At 35.7% G+C, this 12,347-nt stretch overlaps 1 protein-coding gene across 12 annotated transcripts in view; it reads right to left on the reverse strand.

Moving 5' to 3' along the window:
• Nucleotides 1–12,347, reverse strand: part of VPS13B (vacuolar protein sorting 13 homolog B) — an 811,203-nt gene that overhangs the window by 555,004 nt on the left and 243,852 nt on the right. For all 12 annotated transcript variants that reach the window (XR_006706367.1, XM_045454090.1, XM_045454093.1 and 9 more), the window contains 2 exons: nt 2,613–2,747; nt 1,456–1,629 (listed from right to left, as the gene is read on the reverse strand). Coding sequence is in view for 11 of the 12 variants with exons in the window: in XM_045454090.1 (XP_045310046.1) it covers nt 1,456–1,629; nt 2,613–2,747 (309 nt within the window). In the remaining variant the exon portion in view is untranslated. The remainder of the gene's footprint in view (nt 1–1,455; nt 1,630–2,612; nt 2,748–12,347) is intronic.

Raw genomic sequence — 12,347 nt, forward strand, 5'->3', positions numbered from 1 at the left:
TACGCATTTTAAAAAGCATAATGTTTATTTAACCACCAATCCCTTTTCCCTAAAACAGAAGTAAATGACATAGGCTAAATTTGGCCCACCCCTTGTTTGTGTGAATAAAGTTTTATTGAAATACATTCCTATCCACTCATTTACATTTTGTGTACAGCTATTATTATGCTATAACAACAGAAGTCAATAGCCAAAACAATGACAATATAGCCCACAAAGCCTAAAATATTATTTGGCTCTTTATTAAAATGTTTATCAGTCCCTGCCTTAAAAGATAGGTCAAATCTTTTATCCATATGCACAGTCTTAGTTGGGGTTGGGCCTCATCCTCACATTTTTCCTTTGGGTTCCATACCAACTTTCACCAGGCTGAAACTTCTTTTTGAGGACTACTGTCTTCAGAAGTATGCGGACAGAGGATTCTCTGACTCACTGTTGAATACTAATTTGCAGTTTCTAATGTGCATGCCACTCAGCTGGAAATGCTACTGTGACAAAATTCATCTTTCAAATATTTTTCATGTCCTGTGCACTGCTTCTAATATTTGCCTCCATATACTCTGTCTAGTTAGTTAATTACAAATCTTTTCATAGTTTCTCCTTTCAACTCCAGGTAGCAATGCTTAACATTTTCTGTAAGTTGTAATACTTGTTAAATATTTAAGACAGTTCTACTCTTTGGCAGCTATTTGAAACCACTTCCTCACTAGCCATTTAATTTTTAATTGGCACCCCTTACCCTTTTAAGAAATCTGTATATAGCAATTTTATTTCTAAACTTTTTGACCACTTTGGCTTTACTAACCACATAATGACTAACCGAATTCATGGCTGATAATGGCCTCTACTTATCTTTTTTTAATCCTAGTCTTCATTGATCCTTCTGGTATCTCCTCTCAATAGAAGAGGCTTTGCTATACTCTGGGGTTGAATAAAATAAAATCAATTCTAGGCAAAATGTTACTAGAAAAAAAATATAACTCTAAGAAATAGTATATTGACCTCAGATTTTTTTTCTTGATTCCACTATCAACATCTCTTTCTTTCTGCAAAACTAGAGATAAGGCCCAAACCCCCAATTTTAATATGGCAAATGATGGGTCACAAAGTGATACTACCTCAAGGAAAAATATTTTCTTTCCAATGTTTTAAATTTTTTACTCTTTTCTACCTATTACATGATATGGTATGTTTTAAAACTCAGTTGGATTTAATAGATATGAATCCAAGATTGTCACAACCTACAAATGAAATTATTTCTCATATAAAATAAAATCATTATTGTTTACAAACACATCATTTATCAAAAATGATACAGAAACACTTAAGTTTCAAAGAGCACAACCGCAGAGAGTATCCCAACGAACACAAATTGGTTAAAAGAAAAGTCCTTTTTAAAAGCCTTACTGGAAAAGGAAATGCAAAATAAGTAAATAATGATAAATTTGTACTCACCAGAATTATGGCAGTAGTCCATATACTGTGGAACTTGGACTGTGAAGGCTATCAAATCTGGAGCTAAGAGAGATTCTGGCTTTCTACTCTCATTGAGCCATTTGCTACTATGAAGGTCTTTAGTGTCAGAAGGACCCTGAAGCAATGGAATCAACTTCTCTTTTCCACTGTCACCTGAGTAGAAACATTAATGAAAAAATTCTTATATAAAAATATAGGAGTAGGGGTACCTGGGTGGCTCGGTCAATTAAGCATCCAACTCTTGATTTTGGCTCAGGTCATGATCTCAGGGTTCCTGAGTCCAAGCCCCACATCGGGCCCTGACAGCACAGAACCTGCTTGGGATTCTCTCCCGCTCCCTTTGCCCCTCTCACACTCACGCGCACACTCTCATGTTTTCTCTCTCTCTCTCTCAAATAAACTTTAAAAAATATATATAGGAGTAGCTTGAGGATGCTTGATCTTAAAATATACTATCATAATATAACATTTCAGTTATATTTGGTCATTTTATCTATACATTTATGTTCTAAAAAGTAGGACTAATAAAGTTAAAAGCACTTTTAACTCTACACCAAGAAAGTCTTAATATTTAGCTAATGAATGTAGAACATTTCAGATAAGACTATAGAAGGAAACAATTTGAACATACTGTATTCTAAATATCCAGCAAAATCTGTACCTCTTTTTAAACTTACCTAGAAATTTAGGTTGCACTAAAAAACTTAAATTACAAGTAGTTTATGGAAAATATGAAATAAAGTATTGGCAGGATGAAGAACATTACAACCTTAAACTGAAAAACAGTTGTGTTATCTGTTTATTATATTAACATTTTAATTTAATTTTAAGTGTCATATATATCTATACTTCCTATCCCCCCCCCACCAACAGTGTAAGAGTAAACTTAATTTTCTCCCTCCTAACCATTCTCCTAACTATGCAGGGTTTTTTTCCTTAAATAAAAATTAATTTATACAAATAAAAAAGTATCATCCTGGCACAATTAAAAAAAATTTTAAGTAAAAATAAAAATTTAAAACCTCTGATTCATAGGAACAATGAGCAAATTCTTGTTTCAGTAACGCTCCTTGTAAAATGCAAGGCCAATTCTCCTATACAGGCAATAAAGTTTTACACGGTCCAGCTGCACATACCTGGGGCTTTGGCACAAATTTTTATTGATCCCATGGTCCCAGAGGCACATTTGACCAATGATGTGCTGCAGTACTTCAATTCAACATTCTGGATTGAGCCCTCAAGAGTTGGCAGGGGATTCTTAGATTTCACACCTAATAAAAGAAAACTGCAAATGTACTAGCCGATTGAATTTAAATAATTTTTATACTCCTTCACCAAGGCATTTAAACTTAATTATACTTTAATTATCTGCCTCAGATGTTCTTACAGTATTTGTGTTAGGTTTCATAGTTTAGCATTTAGGAGGTGAAAGGATGCAATTTTAAAATAAATAGTCTGAACTCTCATAACTATACCTATGTAGGCAGCTTTTGATTAGTCAAGCTCAAGAAATACGAGTAAATATTTTAAACAAATATTTGCTTAAAAAACAGAAGAACTTTAAAATATCATATTTGGTTTTAAAATACAGAGTAAGAGACTTATTTGTGAAACAAATTTAACTTATAAATTGAATTTCATCTGGACAGAGACATTTAATTTAAACAGGAAACATTCAGAGTAAACAGGATCCTCAAACTACCTTGGTCAGGTAGAATAAGGAGAGACAAACAAGACAGCTGGAAATAGCTCCTGGGTTAAAATACAATAGCTTAAAAGCAAAACTGACATACCATGTGCATATAAGAAAAATCAAAGGTATTCTGTATCAATTAATAAAAAAGTAGATATTAACATCTCTACTATGTGCTACTTGCCAAAGGATATTGAAGCACAGAAGAGAATAATTACCATGATATAAATGGTAGGGAAAACTTAATTCAAAAGGGAAAAACTCATTTTGGCCTAATGTCTAGGTGACAATTAAAAAGGCAGAGGAACCTTAAGAACTGACAATATTGCAAATCACTAAAATGATAATAATGACAAACCCTAACTGACTAACATTTACTGAGGACTTACTCTGTATTATGCATGTTATCCTATTTAATCTTCACAACAGGCCTATAATAAAAATGTTTATTAACCTCATTTTCAGATTAAGATACATTGGACTGCAGGAGTTAAGTTTTGCTCAAAGTTCCCCACTAGTAAAAGAGCTAAGGTGTTTAATACAATTTGATCCCATCAGAGAAGACTTTACATTCATTTTGCCTATATTCATGAATATCCACCAACATAATTTCCCTTCTTTTCTACATTCCACATTTTGATCACTTATAAACTATCATTCATCTCTGAAACTCTTTTAAGCAGAACAATGTATGAACAATTAAGAAAACCATAAATTTTCTGTGATAGGTATGTTAAATATAATTCTGAAAACTTTTATCTCAACTTAAGTGTGTTCAAGAAGCCCCATAGTCTTGTGTCTTTCTGAGATGTAGCCCAAGAATCTGCAGTTTAACTAGCACACTACATGATTTGCAAATTACAAAACATCATCTTAAACACCTTCTTACATACGAACCCTCACTTCAGAAGGACCTTTTAATTTACTGAGTTCTATGTGGTTGTTATATAAATGTGTATTGATTGGTTGCTATTTTCCAATATTCACCACCTCGGATGTTTCCATTTCAAGTGGTACCAATTAGCCCCTGAGCAGGACTCTAAAACGTTGTGTATTTATACAGTCTTCTATAATGTTATTACATTTTTATCAGATCCTCAAAATCTATGACTCTAAAAGCTAAGGAAGTATCTCAGAAAATTAAATGATGCCAAAGTATTTATATAAACATCGTCATAGTATTAACAATAGTAACAGTAGTACTAGTTATCAGAGCACCTAACATTCACGGAACACTTACTAAGTGTCAAACACTATGTCTAGTTTATTATTTTATTTATCATCAAAACAAAACAAAACAAAATCCTGAGGTGACTATTACTCTTCCATTTTATCTATGGGAAAACCAAGACTCAGAGAAATAAGGGTTTTGCCAAGTTTCAAGTCAGAGAGTGACAAGGCCTAAATCACATTTCTCCTTGTAAGAAAGGAGGCTCAGCTACCCTACATATTCAACATCTATTGCAGTTGTGGGAAGTTATTAGTAGATAATTTACCCGGGTCTAATCATTACGGTAGATGAGAGGAATATAAAATGGAATGATATCCTCTTCTAGCCCTCAAGTGCCCACAGTGAGACTTTCATTCTATGCCAATTTTTCAAAACATATAAAGAACCTAGATAATGGTCAGCAGACAAGAGCTACTGAAAGATTCTCTCAAGGGTTGCTGATGGTGTTCAGAATGAAAAGAATTAAATTAGTTCCTGGTAGATATAAAAGCAAAAGAATATGAATATGCCAAAATGGCTTTGTTTTTAAATTATTTTATATCACTGTTTCTTGTACAGTTTACAACATTTAGGACTTATCTTAAAATCACAAATGGTACAGAAACCCATGGGGGAGGGGAAGGAAAAAAATTAAAAAAAGAGGTTAGAGTGGGAGAGAGCCAAAGCATAAGAGACTCTTAAAAACTGGGAACAAACTGAGGGTTGATGGGGGGTGGGAGGGAGGGGAGGGGAGGGTAGGTGATGGGCATTGAAGAGGGCATCTTTTGGGATGAGCACTGGGTGTTGTATGGAAACCAATTTGACAATAAATTTCATATATTAAAAAAAAATCACAAATGGTAGGTCTTTTGTTGTTGTTGTTTTTAATGTTCATTAATTTATTTATTTAAGGAATCTCTATTCCCAACATGGGGCTCAAACTCACCACCATACATCAAGGGTCACATGCACTTCTAGCTGAGCCAGCCAGGTGTCCTGACAAATGGTAGGTCTCTGTTAATATCTAATGCATACTTATATAGTACTCTTATCGGAAGAAGTTGCCTGGAACCTCTTCTGGTAAGAATCTTATATATATATTATCTTGTTTTAGACTATCACGAACTTAGTTTACATTTTTATGATTACATTTCTCAAATCTTTCAAAGCTTGTTTTAAAAACTACAACATCATTATGCATAATTTCTCAAGAAAATCTTTTTTATGAAATAATTTGTTTTAAATGCCATAAGTTCAGATTTAAAATAATAAATTACAGTCATCTCTTGATGGGCTTCAACAATGAAGAAAAGCTACTAGAAAAAAATAATCTTGTTAATGAAAACCATGGACTTGGTGATTATGATATGCGAGTACATAGGTATATCCATTGTAACAAAAGTACCACTCTGGTGGGAGGTGCTGATATAGGGAGAGGCTGTTGTGCATGTGTGGGTCAGGACATACATGGGAACTAACTTCCCCTCACTTTTGCCATTAACCTGAAACTGCTCTTTAAAAAAAAAAAAAAAAAAAAAGATGTGGGTTTTTTTTTTTAAGTTTATTTATTTAAGTAATCTCTACACCCAACATGGGGCTCGAACTTATGACCCTGATCAAGAGTCGTATGCTCAACTGACTGAGCCAGCCAGGCCCCCATCTAAAATAGTTTTTTTTTTTTTTTTTTTTTTAAAGTAGGCTCCAGCCCACAGGGAACCCAATGTGTGGCTTGAATTCACAGCCCTAAGATAAAGACCTGAGCTGAGATCAAGAGTGCATACAATGGATTGAGCCATCTAGGTGCCCCAGAAAAGTCTTAAAAAATAACCTTGGTTTCTTTCCACTCTACCTTCAAACCAAAATTTGTAAAATGCCCAAACATAAGCACTAGGAAGGTGGAAAGGAACACAGAGCACATTCATTGTGTCCTACATGAATGATGCTTCCTGAAAGTGTAAAAAGGAATTCTCCCCATGGTGAAACTAAAAGAACAAAAGCTCTGAAACTAAAAAAGCATGGCTTTGGATAGAGGCAACATTAACTAAGTAGCAGAGTAATCACATAGCTAAAGGCGAGCCACTATTTACTATTGCTACATATGGAGGCCAAAGTTTTGTAGTTACTGTTCAAGCTATTTAAATCAGAAATTATCTGAACTTTACACAGAACTTAATTTAGAGAAGAGCTGACATGAGTCAAGAGGACAATCACAAAGATAATGACAGTATCTAACATTTGAAATATTCCCTTCACAGAGCACTCTCGTATTCATTTACTCAAATGCTACATAGTCCACTAGAAGATGAGGAGAGGGAATCCCTAAGACACAGCAAGTGAAATATAATTTTACACTGTATACACTATCAATGAAAGAATCTAAAAATAATACTGATATTTACTTTTTATTTATATTTACTGATAAAATAAACTTTTCTGGAAAATACCAACTTGTAACACATATTCTTAGTCCTGTGGTACACCATTAACACCAATTCTTTTTCCACCAACTTCTTGTCTGCCATAATTCTTCCATCCTCCCTGAGACCTTAACCCTCAGTGCCAACTCTCCAAAGTTCAGTAATCAGCTCATGATCACTCTTGTAACTATTAAAAGATAAACTAATGAGAATGACCCACGTATCTGTGTGTATATCTAAGTAAAAGTTTAAGGAGTCAAACTCCACATAAGTTTAACTATATTGCCTCTATAACCACCACTAAAAAACTGTTAAATTTATTTAGAGCCTTAAACCCACAAATAAATAAAAATGAAAAAACAGTAACTGAATAAGAGCTTATTCAAAGAGGCAAGAGCTATCATCAAAATTTTGAAAGATGAGTATTTGATGAACAAGTAGCAACAAGATGTGACTTTGTTCCATTACCCATGGCACTTTTTTCTATTCTACTAAGAAACAACTTCATCTGTAGTAACCCCTGAAAAATTAAAAATTAAAGAAACCAGGCAATTCAGAGGGCAGGAATGCAAATGAAGCTAAAAGATGAGCGGCTGAAAGTCCATCTAATAGCCACAGATCCTTTCCCCTAAACAATACAGTCATGCAACTACCCCACACTCATCCTGGCAAGACTAACAGTTCACTATGGAGAGGTTAAACCAAAAGGACTCTGGACTATGGAATATAACCAAAGAAAAGGGTGCATGTTAAAAAGAGGAAATTGTCTAAAAATCTACATATAGTATATATACTGGATGATGAGATCTTTTTTTTCTTTACTGTCTAAGAACTCTGAGTGACAGACTTATAACCTTCAGGAAGGAAATGGAAGGATTTCTCTCAGTGGAAACTGGCCAGTCCCAGAAAAAAGCAGATTATACTCATAGCTGATTATTCCCCAACAAAAACTAAGTAGCATCCAATCCCCCTACAATGACACCAGCATCAACAAGCCCCGACCTCACACACAGATTTAGTAATTTATTCTAAATATAAAGGTTTATCAGATATGTGGAAGTCACTATAAGAGGTAGAGATTTTAAAAAACAAATAGAAAGCTGGGGTAAACCAACAAAGCCAAAAACAAAACTCTTAGTAATAATAATGACCATCCTCAGAGAGAATACAGAAGATACAACAAAAATAAGATGTTTCATTAAAATTTTCAAAGAAAAAAATAGCCCTTAGAAATTAAAAATATGATGTTAATTCTCCTTAAATAGAAAAATTGGAAAAAAAGAGAGTTGAAGAAATTTACAGTATAATAAAACAAAAAATCCCAAGAGATTGAAAATGGGACAGAAATGACAATAAAATGAAAGGATCATCACAAACAAGCAAATATCTAAAAATCAAAAGTTGCAAAAAGACTACTGAACAAAATGGAGAAAATAATCAAAAAAATAATTCTAGATTTCCCCAACCGGTAGAACGAAAGTGTCAACTTACAAAGGTATACCATAAATCCATCACAACAAATGAAAAAGCATACCCAGAGAAGCCCACCACCTGTAGAGAAGTTCCTAAAAGCTCTGAGATAAAAAAGCAAATGCATAAAAATAGAAACAGATGACATACAAATATACAACATATAATCAGAATGGCATCAAACTTCTTAAGAGCAATAGTAGAAAACAAGGAGACAATAAAGCAATGCTTTTAAAATTCTGTAGAAAAATTATTCCCAACCTACAAGTCTACAGACAGCCAAACTATCAATCACATATGAAAGCAGAAGAAAGATTCATCAGACATACCAGATCTGAAAAACAGCTTACTTCGTCTGCTGGAAAGATAACTATGAAATTGTGCTCCACCAAAAACAGGGAGTTAATCAGTAGAGAATCACATATGTGAGCAAAGAAACAGGGGATCTAACATAAGAGAAAAGAGAATTCCCAGGACAATGATAAAAGGCAACTTCAAGATAGCTCTCTAGATTAGAAACAAATAGAAATTGAAACAAGGAAAAAAAGTACACTAAAAGAATAAGGAGTACACCATCAACTGATGAATGGATAAAGAAGATGTGGTTCATAGATACAATGGAATACTACTTGGCAATGAGAAAGAATGAAATCATGCCATTTGCAACAACGTGGATGGAAATGGAATGTATTATGCTGAGTGAAATAAGTCAGTCAGAGAAAGACAGATATCGTGTGTTTTCACTCATACGTGGATCTTGAGAAACTTAACAGAAGACCAGGGGGGAAAGGGAAGGAGAAAAAATAGTTACAAACAGAGAGGGAGAGAGGCAAACCATAACAGACTCTTAAATACAGAGAACAAACTGAGGGTGGTTGGGGGGGAGGGGAAAATGGGTGATGGGCATTGAGGAAGGTACTTGTTGGGATGAGCACTGGGTGTTGTATGTAAGCGATGAACCACAGGAATTTACCCCAAAAACCAAGAGCACACTTTACACACAGTTTGTTAGCCAATTTGACAGTAAGTTGTACTAAAAAAAGAAAAAAAGAAAAAATTCCATTTTTATTCATCAAAAAAAATTAAAACTAAGGTATTTGAACTACTGAGAGAAGACAAGCTTCTGTAAGAGTTTTGGGGAATTAATAATAAATACATAGAACACTAACCAAATTTTAATAGGGCAGTTATTAACTCCAAGAATAAAAGTTGCACACGTAAAAATTATTTACTGGTAGTATACATTACAATTCATCCATATACAGTCATAATATGTTAACAATGAATCTAAATTTAAGCAAAAAATATCTAATAATTGGATTATTAGGAGAAAAAAAAAGCCTAAAGAGAGAGACAGTGAGTGTCAGCCCTAAAAGCTAAAGCCTCTTTGGTAGGCACAATAATGCCACCCCACTACCCCCTACTTACCCTCTCCAAAGATGTCCACATCCTAAGCCCAAGATTTGTGAATACTGTATGTTACCTTACATGGCAAAGGAGAATTAAGGTTGCAGATGGAATTAAGCTTGCTAATCAGCTGATCTGAAATAATGAAATTATCCATTATCCTGGTGGACACAATATAATCACCAAAGTCCTTAAAAATGAAAGGAAGGGGCAAAAGAGGAGAATCAGAGAAAGACATATAATACCAGAGGCACTGTTACAGTGATGTTGCTGGCTTTGAAGATGAGGGATGAAGGTCACAGACCAATGAATACAGGTGACCTTCAAAAGGTGGAAAAAGGAAACAGATTATGAGAAGCTTGCAATAGGAACACAGCCAAGCTGACACCTTGATTTTAGTATCAGACTTATTTCAGACTTTTAAAAAAAAATTTTTTTAATGTTTATTTTTGAGAGAGAGGGAAGCAAGCGAGTAGGAGAGGGGAAAAGAGAGAATTCCAAGCTCCACACTGCCAGCTCAGAGCCCGTCACCGGGTTTGAACCCACAAACCATGAGATCATGACCTGAGCCGAAACCAAGAGCCAACACTTAACCGACTGAGCCATCCAGGCACCCCTCATTTCATACTTTTTAATTTTTTTTAGTGTTTATTTATTTTTGAGAGAGAGAGAGTGAGTGAGTGAGTGAATGAGTGAGTGAGTGTGCACGGGGGGGATAGGGGCAGAGAGAGAGGGAGACACAGAATGCGAAGCAGGCTCCAGTCTCTGAGCTGTCAGCACAGAGCCTGACACAGGGCTTGAACTCACAAACCATGAAATCATGACCTGAGCTGAAGTAGGACCCTTAACCGACTGAGCCACCCACATGCCCCTCGTTTCAGACTTTTAAACTACAGAACTGTAAAGGAAATAAATTTATGTTGTTTTAAGACACTAAGTTTGTGGTAGTAGAATGTACGTAGGGGCACTTGGGTGGTTTGGGTGGCTCGGTTGAGCATCCAACTCTTGATTTGTGGCTCAGGTCATGATTCCAAGGTTGTGGGATGGAGTCCCGCATCAGACTCTATGACAAGAGTATAGCCTGCTCAAGACTCTCTCTCTTCCTCTCTCCCGCTGCCTCTCTCCCCACTACCTCTCGTTCTCAAAAAAAAAAAAGTTTAGAATTAATGTAGATTATATCTACACATGGAAGGTAAGAAATCTGTGATGTAAGCATTTTATTTAGAAATTTAGAGGTAGGGGCGCCTGGGTATCTCAGTCGGTTAAGCATCCGATTTCGGCTCAGGACATGATCTTGCATTCTGTGGGTTCAAGCCCCACGTCAGGCTCTGTGCTGACAGCTCAGAGCCTGGAGCCTGCTTCCGATTCTGTGTCTCCCTCTCTCTCTGTCCTCCCCCTGTTTGTGCTCGCTCTCTCTCTCTCTCTCTCTCTCAAAAATAAATGTTTAAAATAAATTAAAAAAAAAGAAATTTAGAGGTAAATACTTAAGAATAAGTTGAAGATGACTGACTCTATAAAAAGCAATGAAGATGAAAGGGGCCCATAGGACTGTAATTTTTGTTAGAAGCCATATACAACTCTAATTTAATAAAATAAACCAAAATGTCACTCAGGACACTCAAGCAGCCATGACACATGCTAGATACACAAAAATAATAACAGGAGAGTAAACCAATAAAGTCTTCTGAAAGAGGGAAGAGATAAATTCTTTTAAAATACGCATTGAAGGGACAGCCATTTTAGCAGAGCTATTAAAAAACATTACACAGGGGCGTCTGGGTGATTCAGTTGGTTAAGCATCCAACTCTTGATTTCAGCTCAGGTCATGATCTCATGGCTCCTGAGTTCGAGTCCCACATTGGGCTCTGTGCTTACAGTGTGGAGCCTGCTTGGGATTCTCTCTCTACCCCTCCCCACTTCTCAAAATAAATAACCTTAAAAAATTACATAAAATAAAGTAGGAAAGAGCTTCCAAATAGTTGATTTATAGTAAAAGGTAAGCATTTATCCTTTCAGGGGAAGAATAAAAGAAGAAAGTGAAATGAAAGACTGATCACATGAGAAGATAGGAGAAGTCTGAACAGGAGTGGCCTGCTAGGCAAGGACAAGTAAGATAGAACTAACCAACTTTCTTGGTACATCTAAGACTCAATAGGTGATAAAGACTGCAAATGGCTCCCAGTTATAAGCAAATAGGAGACGCAAACTTTAAAAGATAGCAATTATTTTGTTATTGTTGTTGAGGATGATGATTTTTTTTTAATTTTTTTTTCAACGTTTATTTATTTTTGGGACAGAGAGAGACAGAGCATGAACGGGGGAGGGGCAGAGAGAGAGGGAGACACAGAATCGGAAACAGGCTCCAGGCTCTGAGCCATCAGCCCAGAGCCCGACGCGGGGCTCGAACTCGCGGACCGCGAGATCGTGACCTGGCTGAAGTCGGACGCTTAACCGACTGCGCCACCCAGGCGCCCCAAGGATGATGATTTTGTTGCTTCTACATGGAAAAGCAAGTAAAGTGACATTCCAGAGCTGGGTGAAGCCAAACTATCTGTGTAAAAGTCATTTAATATTTTCAACAGAATATAAAACCACTGAACCACACCCAATTAAATAGCAAGAAATAAAAAGTAATCTCAAAAGTGTAGTGCCCAGTGATAATCAGGTGACAGAA

The sequence above is a fragment of the Leopardus geoffroyi genome, chromosome C3 (genome assembly GCF_018350155.1).
Source record: "Leopardus geoffroyi isolate Oge1 chromosome C3, O.geoffroyi_Oge1_pat1.0, whole genome shotgun sequence".
Taxonomy (NCBI): Eukaryota; Metazoa; Chordata; class Mammalia; order Carnivora; family Felidae; genus Leopardus; species Leopardus geoffroyi.